Genomic DNA, 21,197 nt, shown 5'->3' with positions numbered 1-21,197 from the left:
ACCAGGGGTCAGCAACCTTTACTATCAAAAGAGCCATTTTATGCAAAAAAACAAAAAAAATCTGTCTGGAGCCGCAAAACATTTGATCATTGTGATGAAGGTAACACAGTTTATAGTCTAAATATATAGTATATACTGTAAGTGTAATGCAGTGAGGGCCAAAGTGCAAATGTACTACGGAGTATTAGGGCCACATTGAGGGGAAAAAATCTGAGATTTCCAGAATAAAGTCATAATATTACGAGAATAAAGTCGTAATATTAAGAAAATAAAGTCATAACTTTACGAAAAAAAAGTTGTAATATTGTGAGAATAAAGTCATAACTTTATGAGAAAAAAATTAAATAACACGTAAAATTACTACTTTATAATATTCTGACCTTATTCTCGTAATATTACGACTTTATTCTCGAAATCTCAGATTTATTTATTTTCCTCAATGTGGCCCTAATACTCCGTCGTACCGTCGTACCATAGATCTACAACAATGATAAATAAAAAAGTACACAAAAAACAGTTATTCATTTCCACAATTTTTTTTATAAATCCACATGGAGCCACTGGAGAGGAGCTAAAGAGACACATGTGGCTCCAGAGCTGCAGGTTGCTTAGAGACCCCTGTAATACACCAAAGCAAATTCCTTGTGCTCTTTCATGCGTTGACCACCAGCAGCCACCAGGAGGCGTCACTAACCTTTAAACACAACTCACATGTTTCATGTTTATGATTTTTTTTTTCTCCCTCCAGCTGTTTCATAGTTGAAACTAACGGAGTCACAGCTGTAAACTGAGTTATATACTCTGCATGTTTCCTCTATTAACACCATAACCCTGCACACACACACACACACACACACACACACACACTTCCAAGTAGGAGTGTGCATGTGTGTTACTCTCTCTGTGTGTGTGTGTGTGTGTGTGTGTGTGTGTGTGTGTGTGTGTGTGTGTGTGCGTGTGTGTGCATGTGTGTTACTCTCTGTGTGTGTGTGTGTGTGTGTGTGTGTGTGAGCACGTTGCATACCAAGTGAGTCACAAAAGAAAGCTTTGAAACTCAGAGTGCACGCGGTCGGTCGGTCACCTCCATGTTTTCCCTGCTGCATGTCTCTCTGCAGACTGATCTTTGAACCTGGTCTACCTCCAGATAGTCCTGGTCCTGATAGACCACTCAGACACAGTCCTGGTCCTGATAGACCACTCAGACCACATCAGACCACATCAAAGGAGGCTGCTGCTCCTCAAATAACTCAATCAGCCTGAAGAAAACTACAAAAACCTGACTCCTGCTGCGACTCTGTGCCATGGATCTGAGTCTGGATCTGCAGACTAACTCAGTGGATTATCTTTGATTTCTGAGTGAAAAATTTGATTTATTTTTACTGAAGAAAACCACTTAAAAACCTGAGATGTTGAACTTTAGATGCTTTATTATGTGCGTTTTATTATTTTTTATTCCACAGTGTCAGAGTTTAGATGTGGTTGACCGGGATGGACTGAAGTTTTTAGAGAATATTTTACGTTATTATGGTAAAAATAATTCAATCTCAGAGGAGAATCTGGGTGATTTACTGCTGTTGATCTCAGACAGAAGATATGAGACGATAACTGAAGGGAATCCACTGGCAGACCAGGAGGTGAGCACAGTAAATATTCATGTTTATTATTGTTTTTTAAACTCATTAATGATCATTTACACAACTGCTCGGGATTTAAATGGGTTCATAATTGATTTCTTACAGTGTGGAAAAGACTTATTTGTGGAAAAAATATTTATTTAAATTGTTATATATACTTTGTTGTCCTTGAAAAGTAATAAAATCTAATATTGAAATCTAATATTATATCTTTATCTGTAGTCATTTGTAGTTAAATGATTGGGCTTATTTTTTACCAAATACTTAGTCATTAATACTTTTTTTTAATACTTTTTCCCATTTTCTTTGTTTTTTGCCTTTCTTTTTGCTTTTTTTTAATGAAATTAATGCCTTTAATGATGAAATAATGCGCACAATATGTTGATAAACCTTTATATATTAAATTAGGATATAAGATAACATTAAACTTACATGTAGGGCTGTAAATATATCAGATTTTCACTAGGCTACACCACATCTATAGATTGTTTTCAGATTTATTTATGAAAAAACTAAACTTAATATATATTAAAATTGTAATATATACTTTGTTGTCCTTGTAAAGTAATTATCCGTCTAATTCATCTTTAACTCAAACTCAATGGTTATTTATTTATTTACATAACAACTGCATTATATTGGTTTATAACTGAGTTCTTAAAGTGTGAAACATTAGACTTTTTTATGGATTCTTTTTTTTTAGAATTTATTAAATTGTTATAAATACTTTGTTGTCCTTGGAAGTACTAAATACTGTAATAATTGCCTGAAATAATCCGTCTAATATTATATCTGACTGACTTGTTATCTGTTGGCATTTGTAGTTAATTGATTAAGCTTATTTTTTTTTACCAAATATGTGGTCATTAATTCATATTTAATGTAATTTTTCCCATTATTCCTTTGTTTTGTTGGCAATAGTTTTCGCTTTTTATGTAATTAATGCCTTTAATGATGTAATAATGCACACAATATGTTGAAAAGCCTTTATATATTGAATTAGGATATATAATAACTTTAAACTTACACGCAGGGTTGTCAATATATCAGATTTTCACTACAGGATTATCAAAGGAACTCACAGTAACATAAAAAAGAGAGAAATTAGTCTAATTCATCGTTAACTTTGTTTATTGTGCATTATGTCTCTTTTTTGGCAAATTAATTACACTTAAAATATGATTGTAAGGAGGTATCTGATCTGTATATGAAATGATTTAAGATGCGTTGGATTATTTACATGATGTTATTGTTTATGTATTATTAACATGATACCAATATTTTATTTTTTAATACACCCCTACTTACATGTAACTAAGGTTTTCTACTTTACAGTATGATTAGGCTAACTTCATAATGCCATTAATTGATCCTAAAAACATTATATAGCACATTTTATACGCAAAGAATAAAAAATAAGACATACACACAAGACATAGAAGCATTAAAAGCAAAGCAGGAAGGGTTTTAAAGACAAAAAGGAGATTTAAAAACAGTAAAAAAAGATGTTTAATATGTTTTTTCTGCCTCTCAGTGTCCCTCAGTAGAGCAGATCTTGTCCCACTTTGGGTTCAGTAATGTCAGCCAGCTGACGGTGGGACATCTGGGGAGGATCTGCCCAGCTGTGTTGACCCAGGTGCTGCTGCCCTCCTGCCCCTACACCGCCCACAAGGCTGTGCTGCCCCTCGACTACTCTGGTGAGTTGCTTCATCACAACGCCGGTTTATTTGTTGAGACCCCCGCAGCGCAGATAATTCACAGTTCATGAGGGTTTGTTGCCTTGAAATTAGGTCTGGTAGAGATTATTACACAGTCACAGTGGATGGAGGATGCTCCTTGAAGACGGTGGTGGCCTTTTTTATGCTTGTTAACCCTAAAAAAACAAGAGGATATATCTGGACACTGATTGGCTGAAGTTTCATCTGATTCAGCTGTGAAGTTGAGGCTTTAAATCTGACCTCTGACCCTTCTCTCTGTCTCTTTACTCTCTCTTTTCATTGTAAACTGTCTGCTGCAGCAGAATCCCCCCATAACAATCTATTGAAACCTATGATAACAGTGTCACAGGGCTGACAGATTTTCACTACACCATTATTGTGGCCAAAAGAAATCACAGTATCATTGCTATATTTATAGAAATTTGATAAAAACATAATTATTCAGTTAAATTCATCGTCTCTTTTTTTGGCATATTAATTGCACTCAAAATACAAGTGTGGGGAGGTAGAGAGAGAGTCTGTAACAAAAAACTGTACACAAGCGTACAAAAAGAACAATTAGCCTACACTAATGGATAGTGAAAAAGTAACCAGATGAATTTAAAAATTCCACAAGGTCAACTGAAACAAAATCACTTAGCGAACAGAGATTTACACTATATTATATTATATTATATTATATTATATTATATTATATTATTTTATCATAAGATTTAAGATTATTTTGCCAATTGCTGTTTCCAAGGTTATGAATGAACTTTGAGTCTGAGACTACTTTGGTCTCTGCCTCCACCACCAGTAACCAAAACTGGAAACACTTATTATGTAGATAAATGTGGATAATTTAAAGAGATTTTAAGCACTTATGGACACAAACCTCGTCCCCTTACGTCCTCGCACAAATATTTAGGGTTTCATTCAACAAGAGGATATACTGTATGAGTAGATTCTTAATATGGCTTAATTCAGTGGTGGAATTTAACTAAGTACATTTACTCAAGTACTGTACTTAAGTACAATAGTGAGGTACTTGTACTTCCATTTTATGCTACTTTATACTTCAACTCCACTACATTTCAGAGGCAAATATTGTGCTTTTTACTCAACTTCATGCATTTGGTAACTTGGCAGATTTAGATTATTAATACAAAATATAAATCAATTCATAAAATATGACGTATTATTACAGGTTAAACTACCCAGCCAGCAGTATATAAAGTAGTTAAAATTAACCCCACTTTTGCCAGCTGCAACATTAAGATGATGAACACATTAATGCATCAATAATTATAATACAGTAATATAATATTGTTCCAAAATGGGTCATTATAACAAGTAATTTTAGTACTTTCAATATACTTTGATGCTCATACTTTTACTTTATAAAGTCAAATTATGAATGAAGGACTTTTACTTGTGATTTTTACACTGCGGTATTGCTACTTTTACTTAAATAAAAGCTCTAAATACTTCTTCCACCACTGGCTCAGTTATTGGTAATCTGGTTTATTGTCAACCCATCAATCAGAGAGTTTTATTTATTTCTATATTTTCATTATTTTTCACCCCCCTACAGTATACCTCCCAGTCTTTCTTATCTGTCTACACTCATTACTTGTAAATAAAGTGCATACCCCATTAGTCATCTGCTGTGGAGGAGCCGTAACACTCTCACAATGTCCTGGGTTGACTCCCGGTGCTGCTGACCTCTCAGATTCACCGTTAAACGCTCCCTCCTCCTTGGAGCTGTTGACACACAGTTACAACCAACTGTGACTGTTGTTCAGCGTGTTGCTCATGACGCATGCTGCTTCTTCACCGGCCTTTAACGCAGAATCTCTCCTCTGCAAATAAATAGTTGTGTGTCTTTTGTTACAATGTCTGTTTGGTAACATATTATATAGGTTTTCATCATGATGGTGGGGCTTTTGAAAAAGTAGCCTAGTTCAGCCCAAATAATAGAAAATTATTCAACAAAATACAAAATAGATACTTTAAAATCATGATATGTGGTTGTAGGCTAGATGACTTTAGTGATATTGTAATTTAAGGAGATGCATTAGATCTTAATCTCAGTCTTTGCCTGCTCACCAGCTAGGCCAATTCAGTCTTTACTAGCCACTAGGAGGCTAATTTAAAGGTCCCATATTGTAAAAAGTGAGATTTCCATGTCTTTTATATTATAAAGCAAGTTTAAGTGCTTTATAAATACTGTTAAACTATCAAAACGCTCAATATACACAGCCCGTATTCAGAAATTGTGTTTGAAACAAGCCGTTAGGATTTCTGTCCATTTGTGATGTCACAAATATACAATATATATAGATCATCACACGGTTTTAAACATAAACATTCTAAATGTGTCCCTGTTTATTTCCTGCTGCAGTGTATGTTAATGACATCAGCTGACAGGAAGTAAACATGGACCCAAACTGTTGCCTAGCAACGCATTCCGTTGCAATTCCGTTAAAATGCACTAAAACGGAGCGTTTCAGACAGAGGGTAAACACAGGTATATTCACACAGACAGTATGAGGAAAATTAAGTTTTTTTTTAACATTACAGCATGTAAACATGTTCTAGTAGAAACATAAAATACAAGTATGAACCTGAAAATGAGCATGATATGGGACCTTTAACAATCATAGCCACTAGCCTGGAGGCCAATTTATCAATCATAGCCACTAGCTACACAAGCTAGTTTCCATGCTAATATTAACAACAGTTTGTTTCTAATGAATAGATGACGGTAGAAAAGATGAGCAGCGATACTGTATTTAACTATAGTTGAGTAAATATTAAAAAAAGAGCTCAAAAGAAAAGAAACTAATGGTGCCTTCAAATGGGGTCGTGTTCACCGTGTTTACTGTGTTTACTAGTTGGGCCCATATGAACGCCCCATCATGTCGTATTCATGACCTCGGATGTGGAAAGTTTCTGAAATTTCCGAGTTCACGACTCGTTTACACGACTTCCCATGTCGTAAACACGAGTCAACGAGTTCCATTTGGAGGCACCATTAAACATGTCTTCCCAGACAGGATGCAGAAACACCAAAATAAACCTTAAGCATTAACGATCTCCACAAAGGTTTATAATTCATTATATTGTTTTGTCCTTGATTTGTGCCCTGACAGTGTGGGGTTATGGGTTCCTGGCAGTCACTGTGATCAACCTGGCGTCTCTTCTCGGCCTCTTCCTGATCCCCTTCACCAAGAAGCCTTATTTCCCCAAAGTGCTGACCTATTTCATCGGCCTCGCCATCGGGACGCTCTTCTCCAACGCCGTGCTTCAGCTCATACCGGAGGTTTGTAAGAGGTGGAGCGGCTAAAAATGGTTTCATATTTTGAAGATGTTCTGGTGCTTCATAAAGGGAGGTGTTTTATACTAACATGTCACTTACTGTTAATCCACAGGCTCTGGGTTTTGATCCCAAAGTGGATAACTATGTGTCGAATGCAGTTGGAATATTTGGAGGGTTTTATATCCTGTTCTTCATGGAGAAGGTACTGAAGATGGCTCTCGGGGTCGAGCATGAGGTAAGATAACAGAGCAGTCAGTGAGTTTATTACCTGCAAAGCACATTATCCTTTATTGCAGTTGTACAACTGCGAGTGAATCGCCCTGATTTATTAGCTAATTTTGGCTGCTAATTAATGACTATCATGTGGGCAATTACACTTTATAGGAGTCATGTACATTATTTATGACTGTTAATCATTTTGGGTTATGGACACAAAGGGTCACAGATTGTGCCCTTCTCTAAATATAAGATTTATAATATGGCAGAGATCTTAATATTAACTTTAAACTAACACAGAGGTATTAAAATCAGGAGTCTTTAGTAGTCAAAATAGTAGAATAAAGCTATACAGTAAAGAAATGTTGAAACTGCCTACCAATTCATTAAACCTACATAGTGTTTCTTTCTTTCTGTTCATCAGCTGACTCCATGTTGTGACTTACTTTGTCTCTCTTGTCCTCAGCATGGCCACAGCCACTTCACTCCTGCAGACCCGCCTCAAGAAACCTCCCTCCAGAACGGAGACTTAGCGGAGAAAAAGGACTCCATCGTTTTGACCAGCATTAACACCATCGCCACAGACAGGAGCAGCCCGAACCCAGAGTCTCCGCATACAAACGAGGAACTTTCTCAGGTACGAGTGTCCTCTTTCATAGCAAGGCTAAGCCTGTCACGATAACTACTTCTGTTGGACGATATATTGTCCTAGAAATAACTGTGATATTATTGTAGTTTTAAACCATTTTATGCCGCTGATATAATGATAATATAATAGCATAAATATGCAAGTCCACCCTTTAAAAACAAACACGCACCTAAACACAACGGGCAATATCGAGGTCAGCAAAAATGATTGAGGTCATGTCCATATATCGTACGATAAGTCGATAATGTAAAAATTATGATACAGTAAGTTGATAACGGGAAAATGATCAAGGTCATGTCCATATATCGTACAATAAGTCAACAACGTAAAAATTATCGAGGTAATATCCATATATCGTCTGATAAGTCAATAACGTAAAAGTATGATAAGTTGATAGCGTAAAAATTATCAAGGTCATGTCCATATATCGTACGATAAGTCGGTAATGTAAAAATTATGATACAGTAAGTTGATAACGGGAAAATGATCAAGGTCATGTCCATATATCGTACAATAAGTCAACAACGTAAAAATTATCGAGGTAATATCCATATATCGTCTGATAAGTCAATAACGTAAAAGTATGATAAGTTGATAGCGTAAAAATTATCAAGGTCATGTCCATATATCGTACGATAAGTTGATAACGTAAAAGTACGATAAGTCGGTAACGTAAAAATGATCAAGGTCATGTCCATATATCGTACGATAAGTTGATAACGTAAAAGTACGATAAGTTGATAGCGTAAAAATGATCAAGGTCATGTCAATATATCGTACGATAAGTCAATAAGGTAAAAATGATCACGGTTATGTCCATATATCGTACAATAAGTTGATAACGTAAAAATGATCAAGGTCATGTCCATAAATCGTACGATAAGTCAATTCGAAAAGTACGATATGTTGATAACGTAAAAACGGTCGAGGTGATGTCCATTTATCGTACGAAAAGTTGATAACGTAAAAATGATCAAGGTCATGTCCATATATCGTACGATAAGTCAATAACGTAAAAGTACGAAAAGTTCATAATGTAAAAATGATCAAGGTCATGCCTACAGTATATTGTATGATAAGTCAATAACGTAAAAATTATCGAGATCATGTCCATTCATCGTACGAAAAGTTGATAACGTAAAAATTATCAAGGTCATGTCCATATATCGTACGATAAGTCAATAACGTAAAAGTGCGATAAGTTTATAACGTAAAAATGATCGAGGTCATGCCCATATATCGTACGATAAGTTGATAACGTAAAAATGATCGAGGTCATGCCCATATATCGTACGATAAGTTGATAACGTAAAAACGATCGAGGTCATGTCCATTTATTGTCCGATAAGTCGTTGTAGTAATTATTGTTGCGGGGCTATTCATAGCTGAATTAAACACTACAGATGGGGGAATTATATTTTTTTTCCCACCTCTTGGAACTGATCAACTGTGTCACATTAACCCACACAGCAATCACCCTTGTACTTAATCCCCTTTTATCTAATCAGTAGCTAAATTCAGATAAGCTTGTGAAAACAGTGAGTCTTCTTTTATCACAGACTCACCTGACAGGAATGCATCATGGATTATAAATACATGACTGTATTTAAAACATCTTATCAGTCGTATGGGAGCAGGTTAAATGCAAAGATTGACACCGTACCGTAACGTGAACAGTACTTCAGAGAATGTCGATGTCCTTGATTATCTGCAAGCTCAGATGTTTAGTTTTTACTTAAGAGTAATTTATTGATCTGTTATCAGTGACATGAGGCGATTTAGAGCTGCTGTTAATATTTAACAGTGAAATCTCGTGTGCCATATGGAGGAGTCTGGCTTTGAAGGGATCAAAACACAAAACAAACAGACATGCCGGTGTGACGGAGGGACGAAGGCTTCAGATCCTTCTCCTCCTGGTAAATGCTAGAATTGTCTGACTTGAGCACAAAGACTCCTTGTTTGGCCTTGGCTAATAAGAAGGACATTTTGTCGCTGCAGAGTATCTTCAACCAAGACCCAAAGGCTCTGTTTATGTCCGCCTGTTCTCCGGTTTCCCATTAAAAACACTTGTGCCATTATATCAGTAATGGCAGAGTTCCGTTGCAAATGCTTCACATTCATTTAGAGAAGATATTTCCGGTTGACTCATCAGTATCTGTTACATTTGTGGATCCAAGATGGACACACTTTGTTGACTAAAGCCTTTAGTAAGTAAGATGTCTTTATTTTTAGCCATGCTAAAGACTATCACTCAGTTTGTCTCCACTTTGGTAAAACTATTGGAGGGATTGCTGTGAAAGTTTGTACAGACAGTCATGATCTCCAGAGGATGAATCCCTCTGAACTACTGCACCTCTAGCACCACCGTGAGGTTTCCTGTGAAATGTCTCAACAAAAATTGGATGGATCACCACTAAATTTAGTCCAGACATTCATGTCCCTCTCAGGAGGAATTGTAATAACTTTGGTTATCCCATGATTTGAACTTTGGGCTTTAAAGATATCTTTGTGTGTTATCTTTGTGGCTCACTGAATCCACATTTGTCATTGTTTACATACCACTCTTCTTTGGTGTAATCAAACAGTAGCAGTAGTCGTGTGCCTTTAACCATCTCATCATTTCTCCAGGAAGTCCAGGTGTCCTGCTCCTGGCTGCGTGGGCAGCGCATCTCCAACATCAAGACAGTGGCGTGGATGATAACTCTGAGCGACGCGCTGCACAACTTCATTGATGGCCTGGCTATCGGCGCCTCGTTCACTGTGTCGGTACTGACGGGGTTCAGTACGTCCACCGCCATCGTGTGTGAGGAGTTTCCCCACGAGCTGGGTGAGTGAGTCTTAACCTTACTCAACCCATGTGAGGGGCCAGTCAATACAAACCTGTGCTGTGCAGTCAAACATTGCTCAAACACACAGCACTTTATTTTAAATTCTGGTCCCCAAAGTTCCCAAAGATGCCAGATATTTCATGCCGAATTTTTGGAAAATGTCTCTAAAGTGAAACAAGACATCTAAAATATCTACATTTGATGGCAGTCTCAGGTTTGAATATTTACATCAGTGTAAACATCACAGAGCTTCAATGAAAAGCTGGGACAGGCACACATTTAATATGTGATTCTGTGAGACAGGGTGGAATAAAATAAAATGGATCACAATTAATACAATAGCCAGTTAAATGGAAATTAACCAGGGAAACTGGATTTTAAGGCAAGGCTACGGAACCTGCCAAAAAAAATAAAAATTACTTAATAAATAAATAAATATGCCATTAAATGAACCAAAAATAATATAAAAAATAAATGTAGGCATTTATTAATTGATAAAATGTGATGTAAATTGCTGTTTTAATTTGCTTCTTTATTTATTTACCTTTGTATAACTTCCCCTTATTTATTTATTTATTTGTTTGTTTGTTTGTTTGTTTGTTTGTTTGTTTGTTTGTTTATTTATTCATTTGTATTAAGTATTATTTTAGCATTTGTTTTCTGTATTTATTTTCTGTATTTTTTCTATTTTATTTATTTATATTCAATTTATTCATTTATTATTAAGTTGTATGCAGATAAAAATAAGATAAAAAATAAGATGGAAAGGGTTTAAAAGCAGGTTCTATCTTTTCACTCAAACTAAAAGGGCCATTAAGGAATCCATGATCTTTATCGCCCTCTACTGACGTACTGCAGAAATGCACCCAAACTTTTACTGTTTCTTAATTGTTCAGATGTTTTTATTCTTCTGGTCACTTTAATACAATGCTACAAGGAACATGCTTTGTACTTATCTTTAAAGCATACCATGCGACAACAGGTTTCTAGATTTTGTTGTCATTTTTCAGACAGCAGATAAGTTAATAAAATATAATAAATAGCAATAAAATTGATAAAAAGAGAAAACAAATAGAAAATAAATAGACGTTGTTACATGAATTAGCATGTAAGGGAACTGTCATTAAAAATCTCACTGGAAATTGCTACTGTTTGAGTTTAATAACCTGATAAAAGATTTGGAGTAACGGTTAGTTCTCCTCAGAGGTGCCTGATAACGGCGGCCTGAAGGCATCAATGAGAACTCATGAGACAGAACATGAAGAGGTTTGCTGATCATATTCGTTGCCCTCTTTACCCCCTGATTCTCCCAGAGGGAACACAAGTCTCTTTGTGTGACTCCAGTAATCTTGGAGCAAACCTTAACAATGCTATACAGCAGGCTGTTCTTGTCCGTAATGGTTAAACCATTGAACCAACAAAAAGAAAAGGTTCCGATATAAACTATAGACTTCCGATATAAAAGATAATGCAGGACCATAATCAGACTCTGAGCCTTGAAGTAACGATTATGGTTTTATGGTATGTTCTTATACACTCGTTTTTCAGCTTACTAGTAGCAGCTATTATTTAGTAAAAAGGAAAAGGCAGGTGATGGAGGTGTTGAGAGCTTCGTTGAACTCCAGTGGGGTTCTCACCAATTCAAAGCTGAAGTCAACAGAATATTTCAGTTACGCCACATTTAACTTGTTTTAAAACCTTAGCTTTGACAGAAATAAAATCAGTATGTTTGTTTCAAGTGACCTCTTTGAATCAAACAATTGAACTATTCCACAAAGCAAAATGACTCACATTGCTTCTAAAATAATGTTCAAACTGCCTGTTTTAACTTATGAATTGTTCAACCCCTGTTGTATTGACGTGTTTTGTTTCCGTCTGCAGGTGACTTTGTGATCCTGCTGAACTCCGGTATGAGCGTCCCACAAGCCATCTTCTTCAACATGCTGTCGGCCCTGTCGTGTTACGTCGGTCTTGTGTTCGGTATCCTGCTCGGGAGCAACTTTGCTCCCAATGCAATCTTTGCCATCGCAGGAGGAATGTTCCTGTACATTGCACTGGCAGACATGGTGAGTCCGATTACACGACCTGAGGATGCTCTACATCAGTGCAGATTGCTGCTCATTTTTGCATTTTTATATTTGCAAATCTGGTCTTCTTTCAGTGTAATTCTATATATATGTTATTGTCAACATATCCCATGAAAAGACCAAAACAAACAATGTTAGTCCATCTCTTAAAGCTGAAGTAGGCGAGATTGGAGCAAATATGATTAAAAAAAGTTATTTTTATAAAACAGTCATTATATCGTGACAGTAGTACATGAAACAGGTAACCAGAAACAAATCATGTTCCTCTGTGTCCTCCGGTGCTCCTAACGGCATCTGTAAGATTTCACAGGCTGGAGGAAAACAAGCAGTAAGAGCTGATCTGAGGTCTGCTGTCCATCTGCTGTCTATGAGAGCCGGCTGTCAATCACTCATGAACTATGACCAAACGGTCAAACTAGGCAGCGCTGATCAAATATGAATCAATATTATGTTACTGTAATGCCTATTTCTCTCCTCAAATGTTTTCAGAATCATCTTGTAGTGCACGGTTTAGCTGTAAAATGAGAAAGTTTGTGACGCCACCGCCATTGTGGAATCTGGTGAAGGAACGCCAAGTTCCGGTCACATGACTGGAGCACAGCCAATAGGAACGCTCTCTCAATAAAATGACCTGTGATTGGTCAAAGTCTCCCGTCACGGGCTAGATTTTCTAAAGCCTGAAAACAGCCATGAGGACGTGCACTTTAACACTTTCTGACCTCTCTAACCTCTCAGTGGCACTCAGCCCAAAGCACATTGATCCCTACTAAAGATGTAAATCTTTAAAGCTGCTATAATCAATCATTTTATGATACCCCCATGACAACGTAGTTGGGGTATAAAGGGGGTATATAGCGCTCAGCGTGTCCGTCCTTCCATCCGTTTGCGTGTCACACTTTCGTTTCCGGAGCAGAATCCTGAAACTATCTAACTTTGGAACTTCAAATTTGGTATGATGGTTGACATTGTGGTCTAGTTGTGCCTTTTGGGGGTTACATCTCCAGAAATTTTGGGCACCCTGGACTTGAGGAAGGCGAGCTAATAACAAGCTACATTGTTCTCAATAGACTCATTCCATTAGTTCCTAAAGGGCAAAACCTTTGGCCCTGCTTTAGTAGGGGTCAAGCAGTGAGCGGGGGTATGTGAGCCATGCTCACTTTTGCCTTACTTTTAAACCAGTTTTGTTAATGTCAGCAGTCAGACAATGAGAACTTGTGGTCTTTTCTCCAGTTTAATTGGACGGGAACAAATAATATTTGCAACCACGCACCAGTTCACACTTCCTGTTTATGCATTCTTACTTCCTATTATATGAACAATAAGGCCGTTGTCTTTTTGATATCTAATTGTCTGTCTTCATCTCAGTTTCCAGAGATGGAAAACATATTACGGGAACAGAAGCGGACTTCCACCAAGATCATCTTCTTCCTGATTCAAAACGCAGGGCTGCTCACCGGCTTCTGCATCATACTGCTGATCACCGTGTTTGCAGGGGACATCAAACTGGGCTAGAAGGGAGAGAGACAATGGAACAAAAACTATATATATATAAAACTAAAATAAAAATAATGAACTGCTTCTGTTTCTGCTCACTCAGCCGAGCAGGAAAGTGAATGTATGTAAATCGAATATTTTGTACAAACAAAACCAAAATGTTTAAAGGAAAAATTATGCTTTTATATCTTTTGACTATCAAGTTAGTGGAACTCCACAAAAAGGGAACATTTTTACAATCATTTGATGTATGAACTTTAGTCAAATTGTGTTTTTGAGGAGACAATAAATTATTTTTTCAGTCTTCATATAGTGTGAAATATCTGACATTTATTGTACCTCACTGGTGCTGTAGTGTAAACAAACACAAGCTGTGTTATTGTGACAACAGCTATTGTTTTGCCTTTTATGGCAGCAGTGTTTGACCTCAGAGTTTTGTGACCTCTATGACCTTCACTGATTATTTTTTTGAGTTTTCCTTTTGGATTCTTGTCTTTTTGAAAATAGTTTGTATTTTGATGTCTGTCAAATTTTGTTAATGAAACTGTTGGACACTCATCGATTGTGCTCCTGTATAACAAGAGTCACCACCACAACTTCAAATGACTTTGATGAGTTCAAAGTTAGTTAAAATACTTGAACCTGGTTGCTCTACATCAGAGATCGCATATATATTTTTCCCTCACGAGTTTATTACAATGACCGCTTCTACGCCACAAACACCAGAGACAAATTAAAGAAACTTATCAACAATGGACCAATTTTCAGTCATGTTATTAAAACTTTGACCTGTGTTTATTTTGTTTACTTAATTTTTTTAAGCTTAATTTTGTGAAAACATCCACCAAATTTCACTTTACGAAAAGTAAAAAGTATGTAATTATGTTTTTTTAATTTTATTTGTTTGTTACCTGTAAAGGTGAAAACAAATGGTAAAAAAAATGCTGTCTTTATGGCACCCATAGTATTGTGTGGATATCTTATTTTTTTAATTATAAAATTAAAAAAAATTATATTTTATATAATTATAAATTGCCTGATGGTTCGTAAAATGATTAACACAATAGAAAAGCAGAAAAACACATTTCTGCTACACAAAATTATATTTATTTATATTTTCCGGGAATTATAGGATAATTTCCTTGTGTCCGGTCTCTAATAAATATTCAATAAAAACAGAAAATCAGGGGAGAACATCCTGTGTACAACCTGTATACAACTGGTGATGAGCGGTTACAAGTAGGAGTAGTTTATTTTAAGGGGTCATGAAGGTCAAAAAGGTTGGGAAACACTGCTGTAGAGAATCATTATACATCTGTTAAAATAAGCCTGGGTTTCCTTTGCCAGTCAAAGTAAATACTCTCTTATTTATTTATACCAATAACAAAATATTAATTGTACATCTAATAATACATAACCAGTATCAATTATAATTTAAAGTTACATTACAATTATTTATTTTTTATTTTATAATTAAAAAATAAGATAATCACACAATACTATGGGTGCCATAAAGACAGTATATTTTTACCATTTGTTTTCACCTTTACAGGTAACAAAAATATAAAATTAAAAAAACATAATTACATAAAATATCTTAAATCCACACGATATTTTTTTAAAACTCCTGAAATTTACCAGTGAAGAGATGTATTAAATTGAACTTATTTCCCTTTTTATAAAATATAAATTAACCAGGCAGTTGGTCTGCAAGGGGCAGCCAATCACTAGTAAACAGGAAGTGCTGCAAGCTGCGTTCAAGTGACACCGTGTAGCTCGTAATATTCCAGATCCATATGATAGGCAATCCGGTTTATATATGTCCGTGGGAAAAAAACACTTCAGCATGGGTGTCATTCCGCGTGGAATATATTAATGGTATATGGTTGACAGTGACAGAAGTTTTACCAATCCTATGGCAAAATAGATGGAGTTTTCATTAAACGAGAATCCCATACTGGAATGACGGGAATATGATTTTTACGATTCGACTGTTATTCCGTGAATGCAGCATACCCGAGGTGAGGAAGTAGTGGACAATAAGATGAGGCGTTGTTGACTTCTGGAAACTTTTCTACACTCAACACACCTCTAAACCTGCTGTTTAAACGCTTTAGTGTTAACTCAAAACACGGTAAGTCATGTTTATTTACTTTATGTATACATCCAGAACAAATTTAAACCAAATCAAGTCAAATCCGTGGCAGCTTTGTGAAGCTAGCTGCTGTTAGCTTCACAAAGCTGCTGTTAGCTAATCAGAGGAATTAAAGTCGTGTCGTCTTTGAACAGGATTTAAGTATGTGCTTTAGTTTAAGCTTTCAATATACATTTAGTTTAATGTTGAATGACTACGTGATAAAGTTGGTTAATGGCTAGTAAAGTTAGCATCACTAAGGTAACCTGGCTTTACTTAAACCGTTATAAAGGACTCTCACGTGACGTTTGAGGGTCATTGACATTGCTTTGTTTATCATCTAATTTAGTCAATGATTATTGTTCTTTTTGATTGATTATTGAGTTTATAAAATGGGGAAAAAAGCACAGACTTCATACTCCATTTAAAGCAAAAGCCATGCATTCATAAAGTCATATAATATATACATATACACATTATTTATTGATAATGACTGTCAGCTGCCTCCAGTTACTATTCATAATGTAGAAATTAAACAGGTCTCTTCATACAAATACCTGGGAGTTAAGATAGACTCCACCCTATCATGGACCCCTCATATTGAATTCACCTGTAAGAAGATACAGCAGCGCATTTTCTAGATCTTTTGGAGCCAGTAGTCAGATTATTTTTCTATTTCTCAGTTCAGTGATTCAGAGTGTCCTGTTGTACTGCAGCACAGCCTGGCTCAGTAGTCTCTCTGTAAGTCTTAGAACTAAACTTTATATTTCACAAATCAAAATTTGTGTAAAGATCATTGGCCAACCTTTGACAGCCTCCTTTCTAAATCCAAATTGCTCAATTTATCATAACTTAAATGGAGAATATGGCAGCAAATGGTTAATTTTTTTTCTTGAAAAGTCACTATAATGATTTTATACATCATGCACTACTGTAGGACTGTCCCGAATACCATATTTTTGGGCTTTGAAGATTCAGTGAGAAATATTTCAATGTATTAGAAGCTTCGCAGCAGGCTGACATGTTCGTCTGTCTGTCTGTCGGTCTGTCTGTGTGTCTGTCTCCATCTCCCCTGTTTCAGTACCCGGGGCAGTGCAGCTGCCGCACTACTGTAAACACATGCACCTCAACACACAACAAAGCATTGAAATAGTAGTGGTTTGGAGGTTGAATACCATTGCAGAGGTCGAAGCTTCAAAGCATTCGGGTCAGCCCTACACTACACTGTCAGAGATATAGGGACAGGCTTCAGCACACTGTGATGCTGAAAAGACACAAAACAAAAGGACAAAATAATATATATATATATATATATATATATATATATATATATATATATATATATATATATATATATATGATATCATGTAATAAAAAAAAATATGCTCGGTTACAATGGAGTTTGACATACACTCTAGGGATGTTACGAGACTAACTGGGTCCCGTTGTCACGGGGACGATAGACAATGTGTTTGGGACGCAGTAAGCTCTCTATCAACAAGATTTCTTAAAAGCAATCATTGTGATCTGGATGAACCTTGTGTGTGCGTAATGTGTCACGAGAAGCCTGTCAGTCCAACGAGAGTATGTTACAGTGGGAACATCCAAGACATTGCTTCAAATTTTGCTCTGGCCTCTTCTCCAAGTTTGTATTAATATATAATATAATACTTCATCATGTCAATGAAATGTACTGAAACAAATGTATATGTGACACAAAAAGGCCATTTATTATTTTGGCCGGTGGATTTTTTCATCGACCAGTCCCCTTGGTCTGTGAGTCAGAAAGTAAATTTCGTCAATTTTAGTTTGTCACGTCTCACATTTTGACCTCCTGTTATTTTAAAAAGCAGGGCTGAGCCATGGCCAATATCCAGATCCGGAAGTATCGGGATGACGACGATGAGGCAGCGAAGGAGATCTTCACCTTGGGGATGAGCGAGCACGTGCCTTCGTCCTTCATGCACCTCCTGAAACAGCCGCCGACCCAAATGGTGCTCATGTGCGTGTTCTGCGCTCTCATGACCAGTTCCAAGTCCTTCCTGCTCCCCATCCTGGCCGTCACCCTCCTCCTGGCCGGGGCCCGCCAGCTTGTCGTCTACATGTTCAACAAATACATCGACACCTCCCTCAGGAAGGACCTCTCCATCATCAATGAGACATACCTGAAGCAGAAGGACTCGTGCTTTTGGGTGGCTGAGGTTGATGGCCGGGTGGTCGGCACGGTGGCTTGCCTTCCTAACGAGACAACGCCTGGGTGCTTGGAGTTGAAACGCATGTCTGTACGCCGCAGTCACCGCGGGATGGGCATCGCTAAGGCTCTGTGTCGGACAGTAGCTGATTTTACTCGTGACAGAGGTTATGCAGCAGTCGTTCTGTACACCTCTGTGGTGCAGACAGACGCTCAGAAGCTGTATGAGCACATGGGCTACGAGAAGATCAGACAGTTTGTTGTTCCTGAGTTTGTTGCCAAAATCACAAACTTCTCTCTGTTTGAGTACAGACTCGATTTACAGAGAGATGGGAAAAGGGACTGAGTCTTAAAGTGAGACACACAATGACTGCGTAACATTTCAGGGCAACAGTACCGTCCATTCATCCAGTTTCTATGCTTATATTTTCCCAGCATGCATTGCCCTTAAGGCAACCAAACACACAGGACAGATCACTATCCACTATTGTGTACTCCACACACTTGCAGTAAAAGGTTAAGCATGTTTTCTCTTGTTACAAACACACAGAACAGATTGATCATTTATTATTGTTAGTTGATAATATCTGCTATGTCTACAGTCATGCTGACGAAGGGTTTGTGTTGATTTAGCTTCTTGAAAGTCATTTGATTATTTAATTTTGTAAAGGATTTCCTTTCTACATGACACTTAGAAATAAACTACAAGATCTGAACATGCTTCTACAATTTTGTAGCATTTGTTTTTATTTTGTAGTTTCATTAGGGATACACCGGATTAGTATCGGCCCTGATACTGTACAAAAATACGTCATCCCTGGAGCGCTCTATATCATACTTCACATTCTTTTCATGTCAGCCAAAAACATGACCTGAGGGAGCACGCTCTCTGCTGCTCTCAACTATGAGTTTTTGCAGTAGTTACACATCATGTACTCAAGATATTTAACAGTATTGCCCTTTGACATATTTGATATGCAAGCATGTGTAATATATACTTCACCTTTTCATCTAAAAATACCCCATGCTTTCAGTTCCCTTTTTCTGCTCGTGAGCTGTGTTATATCTCAGAAGCAATCTCACCAATTTGTTCATACCAGGAATAGGAATGTGCTCGGGGGAACTTTTTTCCAGTTGTTTACTCTGAAACAAAAAAGAGCCCTACAGCTTCACATTTTTCATCTTTTTCTTCACCACATTTGTGCTGCTGGAGGCCTAAAAGAGAGTCTCGCACCTGTTCAGCCAAACAGGAAGAACAAGACTTCTCTTCTTTATGAGAGCCAGAGGAAGTTTTGTGGCCACGGGGCGAGGATCCCTGCTGGGAACTGAACCAGATATTGATGGGTTCGGGCAATACTGAGGTTCTGCCCTGGGGTTTGATTTGCATACAGGACGGTACACGGTTCCAGACTGATGCTCACAAGCTGTGAGGTTGTCAGGTTGTTTCTTTCTTTTTCATTACAGATTTAATGAAAATCTGTGTTTAATACCAAATGTGTGATTTAAATTAATAATAACAATTGCTAAAAACCCACAGACAAACAAATGAGGATACACACATGCTATAGTTGAATTATCTTTTCATTTCCACAGTTCATTTTGTTTTCATACTTATTCTTTATTTTTTGTATTTTTTTTTTTGGTGAATAGCTAAATGTGCACATTTTCTTTTCTTACCCCTTCATTTTCATCTATATCAAACACTAGTACTTGCCTTAACAACTACTAAAACCCCACAGGCAAACTTGCATAAAACAAATGTGGATAAATACGTGCTCTAGTTGAATTATCTTTTCATTTCCACTGTTTTTCAGATGTTGTTTTCATGCTTATTATATAAATATGTATTATTTTATATATATATATATATATATATGCCTTATATAAATATATGCCTTATTTAAATATGTAAATATGTAATAACATTCTGCTTTTCTTACCCCATAATTTCTTATTTATTTTTAACAAAATATATCAAAATAAATTAACTCTAGTACTTGCCTTGCCTAAAGAGAAACATGCCTACTCAGGAAAAGAAAACATTACAACATTTTTCAGAGGAATTGCCCTTATAATGTACATAATTATCATATAATAAAAACACTTTATTCCTCATCTAGTCATCTGTTATCTATTTACATCTTTATCATATGAACACAGTGTTATAATAATATCACCAGGCTCCTGTATGTCTGTGAAGTGGGCCCGGTCAGGCAGCAGCTCGGACACCTCAGGACGGATCCAGTCCAGTCAGGACCTCCATGGATGGATGTAGCCTGTCAGGAGACGAAGCTGAGCGGTTAGCCGGATTAAAGCACACAAACAGGTGAGTTTTAACACTCTAATGACACCTGGTGAATGGGGGATTCACTCAAAACACATTTACACACATGTTTAGAGTTAAATATGCGTGTCTTGTTAAATTTAACTGGATAAGAACCGAATCTATCTGCTACTCATGCTAGCAGCTCAAAGGGAGTGTCTCTGACAGCTGACAGCCAAACCTCAGACAGAAAACTCAGCATTTAAGCTCCACTCAGCCAGTGAATTACATGATTATACAAACGACTAATAGTGGAATCGAGATGATTACAAATGTTTAATGAGCTTTGGTTGGTGGTTATTGAGGCAGTGTGGACATCCAGCCCTAATTGGGATGAAAAAAGGCTTTATTATTATTATTATTATTATTATTATTATTATTATTATTATCCAGATTGTTTTTTCCCCCTAATTTCTCATCCAATTTGGTTAATCAGTCTGGAGAAAATCCCATGTCAGGCTGCAGCCACAACAATGCTGTTTTTCCTACCAGACAAAACAGGCAGAATATAGTATTATTTACATTATTAAATTAAATTAAATTAAATTAATTAATTAATTAATTAAATTTTTTTATTTCTTTTCTTTAATTATTTCTTTTTAATTAATTAAATTTAAAA

At 36.6% G+C, this 21,197-nt stretch overlaps 3 protein-coding genes across 5 annotated transcripts in view; all 3 read left to right on the top strand.

Annotated features, from left to right (window-relative positions):
* The first annotated feature begins 1,168 nt into the window (after positions 1-1,168).
* slc39a8 (solute carrier family 39 member 8) lies at positions 1,169-14,721 on the top strand. The gene is made up of 8 exons (XM_074660759.1): positions 1,169-1,634; positions 3,169-3,331; positions 6,490-6,659; positions 6,769-6,891; positions 7,339-7,509; positions 10,150-10,348; positions 12,231-12,415; positions 13,802-14,721. Exons 1-8 carry the CDS (start codon positions 1,407-1,409, stop codon positions 13,946-13,948), a joined length of 1,386 nt encoding a protein of 461 aa, XP_074516860.1. The 5' UTR covers positions 1,169-1,406; the 3' UTR covers positions 13,949-14,721.
* Positions 14,722-15,905: 1,184 nt separating this feature from the next.
* On the top strand, positions 15,906-18,984 carry LOC141783516 (putative N-acetyltransferase camello). 2 transcript variants are annotated; one of them, XM_074660876.1, is made up of 2 exons: positions 15,906-16,064; positions 17,915-18,984. In XM_074660876.1, exon 2 carries the CDS (start codon positions 17,927-17,929, stop codon positions 18,599-18,601), a length of 675 nt encoding a protein of 224 aa, XP_074516977.1. In that variant the 5' UTR covers positions 15,906-16,064; positions 17,915-17,926; the 3' UTR covers positions 18,602-18,984. The 2 variants fall into 2 exon arrangements, with proteins under 2 accessions (XP_074516977.1, XP_074516975.1); XM_074660874.1 differs by having other exon boundaries at positions 15,907-16,064; positions 17,918-18,984.
* Positions 18,985-20,423: 1,439 nt separating this feature from the next.
* dctn1b (dynactin 1b) overlaps positions 20,424-21,197 on the top strand; it is a 46,582-nt gene continuing 45,808 nt past the window's right edge. For both annotated transcript variants that reach the window (XM_074660871.1, XM_074660869.1), the window contains exon 1: positions 20,424-20,581. The gene's annotated coding sequence lies outside the window, so the exon portion shown is untranslated. The remainder of the gene's footprint in view (positions 20,582-21,197) is intronic.

The sequence above is a fragment of the Sebastes fasciatus genome, chromosome 15, assembly GCF_043250625.1.
Source record: "Sebastes fasciatus isolate fSebFas1 chromosome 15, fSebFas1.pri, whole genome shotgun sequence".
Taxonomy (NCBI): Eukaryota; Metazoa; Chordata; class Actinopteri; order Perciformes; family Sebastidae; genus Sebastes; species Sebastes fasciatus.
This window is presented reverse-complemented; position numbering and strand designations above follow the sequence as displayed.